Source organism: Oncorhynchus mykiss, chromosome 25 (assembly GCF_057628025.1).
Source record: "Oncorhynchus mykiss isolate SJ-2025 chromosome 25, ASM5762802v1, whole genome shotgun sequence".
Taxonomy (NCBI): Eukaryota; Metazoa; Chordata; class Actinopteri; order Salmoniformes; family Salmonidae; genus Oncorhynchus; species Oncorhynchus mykiss.
In genome coordinates this window covers 86,199,264-86,212,659 of record NC_143046.1, presented here as the reverse complement: position 1 = coordinate 86,212,659, position 13,396 = coordinate 86,199,264, and the positions used below count along the sequence as shown (strand labels likewise).

At 40.8% G+C, this 13,396-nt stretch overlaps 1 protein-coding gene across 2 annotated transcripts in view; it reads right to left on the bottom strand.

The window, feature by feature from the left end:
• LOC110505911 (calpain-1 catalytic subunit) overlaps positions 1 to 13,396 on the bottom strand; it is a 29,545-nt gene continuing 16,149 nt past the window's right edge. For both annotated transcript variants that reach the window (XM_036962640.2, XM_090221325.1), the window contains exons 13-21: positions 13,181 to 13,238; positions 13,000 to 13,080; positions 10,401 to 10,458; positions 9,841 to 9,905; positions 5,782 to 5,850; positions 5,567 to 5,645; positions 1,898 to 2,014; positions 1,392 to 1,444; positions 1 to 1,099 (exon numbers count right to left, since the gene is read on the bottom strand). In XM_036962640.2, the coding sequence (XP_036818535.2) occupies positions 1,073 to 1,099; positions 1,392 to 1,444; positions 1,898 to 2,014; positions 5,567 to 5,645; positions 5,782 to 5,850; positions 9,841 to 9,905; positions 10,401 to 10,458; positions 13,000 to 13,080; positions 13,181 to 13,238 (607 nt within the window). In that variant the 3' untranslated portion in view covers positions 1 to 1,072. The remainder of the gene's footprint in view (positions 1,100 to 1,391; positions 1,445 to 1,897; positions 2,015 to 5,566; positions 5,646 to 5,781; positions 5,851 to 9,840; positions 9,906 to 10,400; positions 10,459 to 12,999; positions 13,081 to 13,180; positions 13,239 to 13,396) is intronic.

Genomic DNA, 13,396 nt, shown 5'->3' with positions numbered 1-13,396 from the left:
TTTTTTACCCCCTCTTTAGTTTTTATTCACATTACTAATCCAATACTTGTGTAGACAATAGAACATTGCTTCAAACCATCATAGGATAAGTTGTGTTTGACTGCATTTCTATTTAACAAAAAAAAAACGAATATAAAACCCAACAACCAATATATCACCACGGTTACATGGATAATGAAAGGTAGTAGACAAATCTAAATATGCAGAGAATACACTACGAGGCAAATATAAAATCGAATGGATGTTAGTTGCTGGTATAGAAAAAAAAAGGTTTGAGTTTTGAATAGTTAATAGTCTAGTTATTCTATGTTGTTTTTTTGTTGCACTAACACACCTGTTTCAAATAAACAGGTGATCCTCAGTCTGGACCGCCGTCAGTCTAATCAGTTGTGTTAGTGCAGGGCTGGACCAAAAGACGGAACACCTACAGTTGTGGGCTCCCCGAGTGGCGCAGTAGTTTAAGGCACTTACAGACACCCTGGTTCGAATCCAGGCTGTATCACAACCGGCTGTGATTGGGAGTCCAATAGGGCGGCGCTCAATTGGCCCAGCGTCCTCCGGGTTTGGCCGGTGTTGGCCGTCATTGTAAATAAGAATTTGTTCTTAACTGACTTGCCGATGTTAAATAAAAGGTGACATTTGAAATGTTTTATTTTTCAAGTAGCTCTCCAGAACTATTTGAGAGGGACACCACTGCCCTACACATATGCAGTTAGGACCTTACTAACCCTTACAGTATACCCAGAAACACAAACACAAACTACCACATTAGCAGATATAAAATATAATGTACCAGATGTGTACCAGAATGTAACCCCTTATGTTCTATAGCCTATGAACCCATCGATTTCAAGAGTACAGTCACTTGCTAAGCACCCAGTCTTTTAACTGTTCTCTTTGAACTGCAGGAGAATCACATCTCAAAGTGCAACAAATCACCCTGAAACTGCTGCAGCGAAAAGGAGTGGTTTGTCCAGCAAAGCATCACCTCAGCACGCTTCCCCCCCCCACACCCCTTCCAAATCTCACGATTCCAACGGCAGTCTTCTGTCCGTCCTATTTGGTCCTCGGTTTACGTATACATAGAGATGTACATCCACTGGAAGAAGAAGAGAAAGAACATCATGTAGTGTATATTAAGTGTATATAATAGTATCAAGTTGGGTTTGACCTCTGAGTGGACCTCTTCCAATAAGAAATGTCCCCAAATGAAACGCAATAAAAAATATAAAAAATCTCTCGCTGTTCTCCGTTGTCTTGACAACTAGAAAGGTGTGCCATCTCATAATGTACACACTCAAAGGTTCAAAACGTACTGTAGGACTGGAGTTGAAAACCCCTGGTGATGAAGTGGCTTTATTAATGAAGTAGCTTTATTAACTGTTCATTACCTCACTCTCTTGAAGAGATATGACCCCTCCATCGTTGAGTTGTCTGAATATTTCTGTTGAGGAGGGCACGAATTACATTATAAGACAATGTAGATAAACACAGTACCATGGCTTCAAACCGTCATCTAGCATAGGGTTTCCACATTCCTCATGATGTCTGCCATGGCACTCACAGGGTGATCCTAATTAGTTTTCTAGATCAGGGTTTTCCAAACTCGGTCGTGCCCCCCCGTGCACGTTTTAGATTTTGCCATAGCACTTCACAGCTTATTGAAATAATCCAAGCTTGATCATGAGTTGATTATTGAAATAAGCTGTGTAGTGCTATGGTAGAAACCAAAATGTGCACTGAAGGACGGATGGGGGGGGGGGGGGGGGGGACACACACTGATATAGCAAACTAACTAAGATCAAACCTGTGAGTGCCATGACAGACATAATGAGGAATGTGTCTTGTGTGCATGCACAAAGATGTATTGTGAACTATTCTTTAGTTGTGGACTTACTGGCCATGCAGTCCATGCGTAGGACGAGGCTGATGAAACTCTCCAGGCTGATGATTCCAGAACATCCACCGTAGCGCAGAGCCATCAGGTTTAACATGTCATCACCCACTCTGATCCCTGTAGAGGAGAGGAGAGGCAGACTGGGTTCACGTCTCACACCTTTAGTTCACCGGGTAAGATGTATTACGCATCAGCTGACACGTAAATGGACTAAATGTTTAGTCTTACCCTAATAGTAGAGGTATTTTCAGTGAGTGAAATTATGATGGATGTTGTGACAGGAATGAGGCAACTTATTGAATTAAAGGCCACAAGTGTGGAAGGTTCAAAGAACAAACTAGCCCCTGTAAAAATACAGATGTTGCCGATCATGCCAGACAATGGGCCAACTTGTGCTCAGCGTGTTACTTTTATTTCTTATTCATATATATATTTTATAAACTGCATTGTTGGTTAGGGGCTCGTAAGTAAGCATTTCACTGTGAGGTCTACCTACACCTGTTGTATTCAGCATTTCACTGTAAGGTCTTCTACACCTGTTGTATTCAGCATTTCACTGTGAGGTCTACTACACCTGTTGTATTCAGCATTTCACTGTAAGGTCTACTACACCTGTTGTATTCAGCATTTCACTGTGAGGTCTACCTACACCTGTTGTATTCAGCATTTCACTGTAAGGTCTTCTACACCTGTTGTATTCAGCATTTCACTGTAAGGTCTACCTACACCTGTTGTATTCGGCATTTCACTGTAAGGTCTACTACACCTGTTGTATTCAGCATTTCACTGTAAGGTCTACTACACCTGTTGTATTCAGCATTTCACTGTAAGGTCTACTACACCTGTTGTATTCGGCATTTCACTGTAAGGTCTACTACACCTGTTGTATTCAGCATTTCACTGTAAGGTCTACTACACCTGTTGTATTCAGCATTTCACTGTAAGGTCTACTACACCTGTTGTATTCGGCATTTCACTGTAAAGTCTACTACACCTGTTGTATTCAGCATTTCACTGTAAGGTCTACCTACACCTGTTGTATTCAGCATTTCACTGTAAGGTCTACTACACCTGTTGTATTCAGCATTTCACTGTGAGGTCTACCTACACCTGTTGTATTCAGCATTTCACTGTAAGGTCTTCTACACCTGTTGTATTCAGCATTTCACTGTGAGGTCTACTACACCTGTTGTATTCAGCATTTCACTGTAAGGTCTACTACACCTGTTGTATTCGGCATTTCACTGTAAGGTCTACTACACCTGTTGTATTCAGCATTTCACTGTAAGGTCTACTACACCTGTTGTATTCAGTATTTCACTGTAAGGTCTACTACACCTGTTGTATTCAGCATTTCACTGTAAGGTCTACTACACCTGTTGTATTCGGCATTTCACTGTAAGGTCTACTACACCTGTTGTATTCAGCATTTCACTGTAAGGTCTACTACACCTGTTGTATTCAGCATTTCACTGTAAGGTCTACTACACCTGTTGTATTCGGCATTTCACTGTAAGGTCTACTACACCTGTTGTATTCAGCATTTCACTGTAAGGTCTACTACACCTGTTGTATTCAGCATTTCACTGTAAGGTCTACTACACCTGTTGTATTCGGCATTTCACTGTAAAGTCTACTACACCTGTTGTATTCAGCATTTCACTGTAAGGTCTACTACACCTGTTGTATTCAGCATTTCACTGTAAGGTCTACCACACCTGTTGTATTCGGCATTTCACTGTGAGGTCTACTACACCTGTTGTATTCAGCATTTCACTGTAAGGTCTACCACACCTGTTGTATTCGGCATTTCACTGTGAGGTCTACTACACCTGTTGTATTCAGCATTTCACTGTAAGGTCTTCTACACCTGTTGTATTCAGCATTTCACTGTGAGGTCTACTACACCTGTTGTATTCAGCATTTCACTGTAAGGTCTACTACACCTGTTGTATTCGGCATTTCACTGTAAGGTCTACTACACCTGTTGTATTCAGCATTTCACTGTAAGGTCTACTACACCTGTTGTATTCAGTATTTCACTGTAAGGTCTACTACACCTGTTGTATTCAGCATTTCACTGTAAGGTCTACTACACCTGTTGTATTCGGCATTTCACTGTAAGGTCTACTACACCTGTTGTATTCAGCATTTCACTGTAAGGTCTACTACACCTGTTGTATTCAGCATTTCACTGTAAGGTCTACTACACCTGTTGTATTCGGCATTTCACTGTAAGGTCTACTACACCTGTTGTATTCAGCATTTCACTGTAAGGTCTACTACACCTGTTGTATTCAGCATTTCACTGTAAGGTCTACTACACCTGTTGTATTCGGCATTTCACTGTAAAGTCTACTACACCTGTTGTATTCAGCATTTCACTGTAAGGTCTACTACACCTGTTGTATTCAGCATTTCACTGTAAGGTCTACCACACCTGTTGTATTCGGCATTTCACTGTGAGGTCTACTACACCTGTTGTATTCAGCATTTCACTGTAAGGTCTACTACACCTGTTGTATTCAGCATTTCACTGTAAGGTCTACTACACCTGTTGTATTCAGCATTTCACTGTAAGGTCTACCTACACCTGTTGTATTCAGCATTTCACTGTAAGGTCTACTACACCTGTTGTATTCAGCATTTCACTGTAAGGTCTACTACACCTGTTGTATTCAGCATTTCACTGTAAGGTCTACTACACCTGTTGTATTCAGCATTTCACTGTAAGGTCTACTACACCTGTTGTATTCAACACACGTGACGATTTGATTTGAAATTGTGAATTTAGAGGGTCTATAGCCAGTTACAGTATGTGGCTAGCCGCAAGCCGTCTACCCCGTCTGCACAGGAAAATTCCACTTCCTCAAATAACATCTAAGCTCCCTAATGTTATTGTGGGAAGAAATTATCAGTAAAAAGCTTTAAAACCATATTCAGCCTTAAGTGCCTAAAATCTGTTATGTACATTATGTACGAGAGGACAGGCTTCAAACCTATCACACATGGTTCTGAGAGAGCGAGAGAATTTATGCAGTGTGATGGAGTCAAGACAGGTACTAGGTAATCGTATTGGATGATAAATAACTTAGCTATGGGCAGCTATTAATCTACTATAGCGCGAGTCAGCTTGGTTGGTTGCTGTCTCTCCCCCTCTCCCTCCTCTCTGCACCAGTGTCACTCGCTCACACTCATATTATCCCACACGGCACGGCCTCTGCTAGAGCTAACCTCTCTCTACCTCCTCTCCCTGGCGCTTTATCAGCTGGGGTTAATAAAGTAGCTTAAAAATGGACTTTTCTACTGCTTCCCTCACTCGGATCGGACCGGGTCTGGATCTGACCAGGTCTGTGCGGAACTGGTCTAGTTGTCCTTAGGTCCGTTTGGAATGGGTCTCTATGTTTAAAAAATTGGATGGGGAAAGCCCCAGGTCCATTTCAGAACAGGTCCAAACTTCTTGGACCTGTGAAGGCCTCTAGGTTGGAGTTAGGCTATAGCCTATCACATCAGTGTGGATTATTACAAATTTGAAGGACGGACTGCTAACCTGATTATCCTAACTCCGACTTGCGCGTAAATCATGCACTGATGTTAAAGTTTTCCTGATTTTTACATTAGGCCCTAAAAATCTATTTTGGTTTGTTTGTTTGTCATGCCAGAAGTTACCGGAAGCCATGATTGCGTTCCTCAGTTCACTCAATGACAACAATCCAGAACGGTCTTCATCTGTGCGGAAGAAGATGTCCTGGATGATGTAAGAACATAAAAATAACACTTTCAGGTAAACCGTACTTGGAAAAATTTGAAGAATTGAATAATAATAATAATAATAAATGTATAACCTGATGGAGGTTTTGCCACAGACCTGCTAATTAATTTACCTTGTACACGGTAACTTTTCTCCACAGACGCAGAAATTCAGCAACGTTCAGTTTTCCAGTGATTGATGTCTGGAGAAGGAATGGTTAAGGAAATCTACAAAGGCAGAATACTACATTTTTAGATACAATTCTACCAGAGAGTGCCCTTAGATCATGGGACAAGGCTGCACTTGACCGTTGCACTTGAATCATTCTCACGGTGAATGGCTAGGCTCACTACGCTTATGAAACCACACTATTACAGAGACTTTAATATTACCGTCCGCAAATTATGTGGTGAAAAAATGTGTAGAGGCACAGAAACTACCATCCATACCTTTGTCAGATAACTGCACAATCGAGACCATCCTGATTGCATCACTGCCTGGTATGGCAACTGCTCGGCATCTGACCGTAAGGCGCTACAGAGGGTAGTGCGTAAAGCCCAGTACATCACTGGGGCCAAGCTTCCTGCCATCCAGGACCTATATACTAGGCAGTGTCAGAGGAAAGCCCATAAAATTGTCAGAGACTCCTGTCCCCCAAGTTATAGACTGTTTTCTTTGCTAATGCACGGCAAGCGGTACCGGAGCGCCAAGACTAGGACAAAAGGCTCCTTAACAGCTAATTCCCCCAAGCCATAAGACACTGCTGAACAATTCATCAAATGGCCACCCAGACTACTACCATTACATTGTTTGGGGTTTTAGGCTGGTTTTCTGTACATCACTTTGAGATATCAGCTGATGTACGAAGGGCATTATAAATACATTTGATTTGACCCCCTCCCCCTCCCTCCATTTGTTTTTTACACTGCTGCTACTCGCTGTTTATTATCTATGCATAGTCACTTCACCCCTACCTACATGTACAAATTACCTCGACTAACCTGTACCCCCCCACACTGACTCGGTACCGGTACCCCCTGTATATAGCCTCCACACTGACTCGGTACCGGTACCCCCTGTATATAGCCTCCACACTGACTCGGTACCGGTACCCCCTGTATATAGCCTCCACACTGACTCGGTAACGGTACCCCCTGTATATAGCCTCCACACTGACTCGGTACCGGTACCCCCTGTATATAGCCTCCACACTGACTCGGTACCGGTACCCCCTGTATATAGCCTCCACACTGACTAGGTACCGGTACCCCCTGTATATAGCCTCCACACTGACTCGGTAACGGTACCCCCTGTATATAGCCTCCACACTGACTCGGTACCGGTACCCCCTGTATATAGCCTCCACACTGACTCGGTAACGGTACCCCCTGTATATAGCCTCCACACTGACTAGGTACCGGTACCCCCTGTATATAGCCTCCACATTGACTCGGTAACGGTACCCCCTGTATATAGCCTCCACACTGACTAGGTACCGGTACCCCCTGTATATAACCTCGTTATTGTTATGTTATTGTGTTACTTTTTTTTATTTTTATGTTTACTTTAGTTTATTTGGGAAATATTTTCTTCTTGAACTGCATTGTTGGTTAATGGCTTGTGAGTAAGAATTTCACGGTAAGGTTCTACACTTGTTGTATTCGCCGCCAGTGACAAATAAAGTTTGATTTGATTATTTTTTTTTATCTATGGTGTGACGGCGAGCAGGCCTCTGCACTCTAGTTATGAATGTGTCTCCCTCTGCCATATGGATGGATTATATGACACACCGAGAGCTACTGGCATCCAAAAGAGTTGAGCACATTACTCTGAGATGTACTGCAGCAGGTAACTTCGATTGTAAAACTACATCCATTACAAGTATTCCTGTTCACAACACTATGTGGAGATTTGGGATCAGAGCATGACAGAAATATTTGGAAACTGAACGAACTGAACTCAAGCATGCAGGGGAAATACAAAAACATTTGATCAATCAAATGTATTTATAAAGCCCTTTTTACATCAGCAGATGTCACAAAGTGCTTATACAGAAACCCAGCCTAAAACCCCAAAACAGCAAGCAATGCAGGTGTAGAAGCAGTGCGGATAGGAACAACTCCCTAGAAAGGCAGGAACCTAGGAAGAGACCTATAGAGGAACCAGGCTCTGAGGGGTGGCCAGGCCTCTTCTGGCTGTGCCGGGTGGAGGTTATAAGAGTACATGGCCATTAAGGCCAGATGAGTGTCCGAATCATTGGATTCAGAGGAAATAATTCTTATTGGAGAGAGCATCTTTCAAAAGCGAACCTTCCCCCAGCTGTGCATGTTTCTAACATAAACAGCATCAGTAATTGTCCCCACACCGGTGACGACTGCTCACCTCCAACGCTTGGAAGAGCACTTTGGGACCTACTTCCCAATCCGTTTGACTCTGATCCCGGCTCAGTTGACAAGACTGTAAGTGAAATCAAACAGCTGATCATGTGACCAAATGCATTCACGGCAGTGGCGGTTGGTGCCGTTTAAGATGAGGGAGGATGCTATTTTTCATATGAGCATGGCCTTATTTCTATTACAGCATGCACAACGCATCACCGGGGGCAAACTACCTGCCCTCCAGGACACCTACACCACCCGATGTCACAGGAAGGCCATAAAGATCATCAAGGACATCAACCACCCGAGCCACTGCCTGTTCACCCCGCTATCATCCAGAAGGCGAGGTCAGTACAGGTGCATCAAAGCTGGGACCGAGAGACTGGAAAAACAGCTTCTATCTCAAGGCTATCAGACTGTTAAACAGCCACCACTAACATTGAGTGGCTGCTGCCAACACACTGACACTGACTCAACTCCAGCCACTTTAATAATGGGAATTGATGGGAAATGATGTAAATATATCACTAGCCACTTTAAACAATGCTACCTTATATAATGTTACTTACCCCACATTATTCATCTCATATGCATACGTATATACTGTACTCTATATCATCGACTGTATCCTTATGTAATACATGTATCACTAGCCACTTTAAACTATGTCACTTTGTTTACATACTCATCTCATTTGTACATACTGTACTCGATACCATCTACTGTATCTTGCCTATGCTGCTCTGTACCATCACTCATTCATATATCCTTATGTACATATTCTTTATCCCCTTACACTGTGTACAAGACAGTAGTTTTGGAATTGTTAGTTAGATTACTTGTTATTACTGCATTGTCGGAACTAGAAGCACAAGCATTTCGCTACACTCGCATTAACATCTGCTAACCATGTGTATGTGACAAATAAAATTTGATTTGATTTGATTTGATGTTGGATAACTGTCATTCATATTCCGTTCACCCAGCTCAATATAACGTAGATAGGTTTAGGCTACTGCATGATACTCTAATGTTCTCTATACCCATCATGAGGTTGATACAACCAAGCTGATGAATGCAAGTTTAAAACGTAGGTGCACACAGGTCAAGATAAAAATGTGAATAATCAAGGTGATAGACAGTGACACATTCGATACCTCCTTGCACACGCTTGCCTGCATCTAAGCTGATCTAGGGTGTAATCGTTAGTGAGTAATGATCATTAGTGAGCAAATTGAGGTTTCTATTGGACAAATTCAGGTATGTTTATCCCCATTTTATTTCGCTTGCTTCCGTTTTAAGAAAAGTTTTTCCAACAGAATCGGCGGAATGAATACACCCCGATCAAAATATAAGGTTAACATTGGCAGTTATTTAAATAAAGCATTTTTGCACTGATTTGGGTCGTGAGAATTTTCAGATATCAAAATGAGATGGTGGGCCAAACAAATTTGGTAACTCCTGGGTTAAGGGAATATCCAAGGACAGATTAAGTAAAAAAAAAACAGTTGACATTTTGACCTGTAGTGGGATAACGCTGTTTGTTTGTGATCTGTTTTATATTGTTGTAACTTTATTTGCGGTATTTTCCCTTTCCAATTCAGATTGCTGGGTTTGTAAACTGCTTTTCAGATGACATGATGAAAAATGAAACTAATTCTCTCTCTCTAGTCTATACCATAGAGACTGATACATTCGTTCACAGATTTTACTGTTACATGGGAGTGTTAAAATGTACTCTTGTAAAGTACTGTTCAAGGTATTTCATAACAGAAAACATAATGGGAGACTGTCACTAAACTCATGAAGGATACATCCATTAAGGCCAACATGCTGCGACAGGACTCCAAGCTGAAGCCTTGAGTTTTCTTTACATTTCCTGTGTAAAATGGGAAAAGATGTCACATTAGAAAACCATACTTATTTAAACAATTCTCTGTGTACAAACTCCTGATTTTATTCAAAACTTGTGGTGTGCATCAATATCGATTATTCAATACGATATCGATATGAGCTAAGAATAACGTGATATCTGTTAACCTACATTATGTAAAAGAGAATACATGACTGTTCCTGCGTGCACAAAACCTTCTCACATGCGCTCAATTTATAGCGTACTTCAGTGTCTGCTGATGGGCAGTCAACGGCCTTCCTACTGGTTGGGTAGGTTAGACGCCCAGGACATTCACACCTGGCCCAATGGGCAATCAGCAAGCAGTTGTCTGAACTTCATAAAGCCGCGGAAGTTGCAGTGTTATTTATTCAAACCGTTAAGATATTGATATTGGTTCGAAAAAATGCTACTAATATCGATATAGATTTTCCATATCAGTGCCCAACACTATAAATTACAATATATTTTCTCTTTACATACCTTGGATGAGATTTTCATTCAGACAGCTCTGAAGCTGTTCAGCATTCACCTCCTCAAACTTTTTAGTAAAAAGAAAATTATACTGTTATTTTTTTTTTAAACGATTAGTTAAAAACAATGGGGCCATACTTGCGAAAATTATAAAAAGTTTAAGCTTTAGTTCAAGTTTAAGAATCAGTTTATTAAAATCGTCGAAGTAGTTCAAACGCTATATGTTAGCTGTTCCCATTTCCTAATCTGGCACATTTAGCCGTATGCTAATCTCGTCAGGTGGGTGTGATTATTTCCTGAAACAAATTCCGCGTCAACCTTTCAAAGATCTTAAAAAGGGACAATGCAGCAGTTTCTTTTCTCAATATCAAATCATTTCTGTGTAACAATTCAGTACCTTACTGTGATTGTTTTAAATTAAAATGAAAAATAAACAAAAATAGCTTTTTAATAAATAGCAATTTCTCAAGCAAATATTTTTCTAGGACTGTCTAAATGAGGAGGAGAAAACTAAAAACGAGCTGTTATTGGCAGAGAGGTTTGGAAGTCTCATTCTTATTGGTCTATTAACTAATTCACCACCTGGTGATGTCACTTTTGGCCTTTTTAAACAGCTCTTACAGTAAAATAGCCTTATCTTCATTTTCACAATATTATTTCAACATCATAGTTCGGAAATATATATAAAACCAAAGATGATCTATTATATTGACAAGATATCTGAATGACCGCTCTAACATTGGAAAGACATGTCCTCAATGTTTGAAGGCAGGCAAGATCAGTTGGGACCATTCTAACCAATAACAGGGCAGATACGTGTGTGAACAACAGGCTCAACTAAGTCGTTTTTTCTGCAATGTTGCGGGAATGCCGCATGCATCCACTTACTGAGTGTACAAAACATTAGGAACACCTTCCTAATATTGAGTTTCACCCCCTTTTTTTCCATAACAACCTCAATTCATCAGGGCGTGGACTCTACAAGGTGTTAAAAGTGTTCCACAGAGATGCTGGTCCATGTTGACTCCAATGCTTCCCACAGTTGTGTCAAGTTGGCTGGATGTCCTTTGGGTAGTGGGACCGTTCTTGATTACACACGGGAAATTGTTGAGCATGAAAAACCCAGCAGCGTTGCGGTTCTAGACACACACAAACCGGTGAACCTGGCACCTCCTATCCATATCCTGTTCAAAGGCACTTCAATCTCTTGTCTTGCCCGTTCACCCTCTGAATGGCACACATACAGAATCCATGTCTCAAGGCTTAAAAATCCTTCTTTAACCTGTCTCCTCCCCTTCATCTACACTGATTGAAGTGGATTTAACAAGTGACATTAATAAGGGATCATAGCTTTCACCTGGTCTGTCTATGTCATGGAAAGAGCAGGTGTTTCTAATGCTTTGTGTACTAAGTGTACATCATCAGTACATTTGAAACAGCCTAAAAAAATTACGAAATTTATATTCAATCTAATAAGCCTCAAGTAAATCGATACTCTCTCATGGACCTCCATTCATAAAAGCGCTTATCTCTCGCGGACACATTTTGCGTGGAGTAAAACACAGGAAATCATGTTTTTGACTACACTGGACCTTACAAAAAATGTATACACAAATAAATGGCATTTGTTTAAATAGGTAAATCTGCCTAACCGGAGGGATATACTGTATTTAAACTTCCAAATTCAAGGTTTACTTTCGTTCATATTCACTTGGTCTGTCTCAAGTGTCATTGCATCCATGACCAGACTACTTTACTATGCTAGAGAAAGCTCGTTTTCACATATGTAACAGTATAACTCTAGACCGTCCCCTCGCGAACCAGGGAACCTCTGCACACATCAACAACAGTCACCCACGAAGCATCGTTACCCATCGCTCCACAAAAGCCGGGGCTCTTGCAGAGCAAGGGGAACAACTACTTTAAGGTCGTCACAGATTGAAACGCTATTTAGCGCGCACCACCGCTAACTAAGCGATCCGTATATGTTGTAAAAAATATATATTTTTAAGTAGCAGAGGCTCAAGATCTTGTCAAATTTACCTCTTACTGCTATCACTAATTGGTGGTGTGACTCACTAAGGTGGTAAACCAAGAAACCGTGAGATGCTGTGAGTTCGTAACCCATTCGGGGCAAGGTTTTTATTCGAGAAAAAAAAAAAAAATACGCCACTGTTGATCCTTGGGTCATATAACGCATACGTGACGAAATAGATGGTTATAAAATGTTGTACATGTAAATGTGGCCTACACGTCTCTGTAATGTATGTAACCCTATAGTAGTGTCGATTCATTATTTTAGCAGTGTCAATTTTGAACCGAATATAAACACTGCCACCTGGTGAGGTTAGCAAAGGGCTAAATATGCCAGATTATGTAATGGGAACAGCTAACATGTAGCCTTTGATCAAGTGCAACTACGTCAACAATTTTAATTGGCCAATGCTTGAACTTGAACTAAAACCTTTTCATAATGTTCAAGTATGGCTTCAATTAGTTTAAACGATTATTCTTCTTTTACAGCTTTTTATTTCTCCGGTTATGTCTTTAATTTGACATTGCAATAGTTTACAAAAAATGAATGAAAATCAAAATACTCTGAACTTGCCTCATCAGAATACTTCTGAAACAGAGTTCTTTTGTCATCCACATCTCCTCCGTTGTATTCAAATTTGTCTGTAGATGTGGGCTTAAAAAAAAAAAAAAGATGTTTTAGTGAGTTATAAAGGAGGTGGAAGCAAAGCAATACCAGTGTTACATTAAGATGAAACACTTTTGGCCTTAAGTACCTTTGGCGTTTTCGGGGAAAACAGGATATCCTCCATGTCTTGGTCATTGGAGTTTTCACTGAGGGGAAGAAAAAAAATGTACCGTTTTGTTTCTGTTAGGAACACATTAATTATAGTGAGACCTAATGTTAGCTATGATCACAGACTATATAAAAAACAATATTTAAAAAATATTGGAAAAAAAACCTGACATTACGTTATTATTCATGTCGTAAT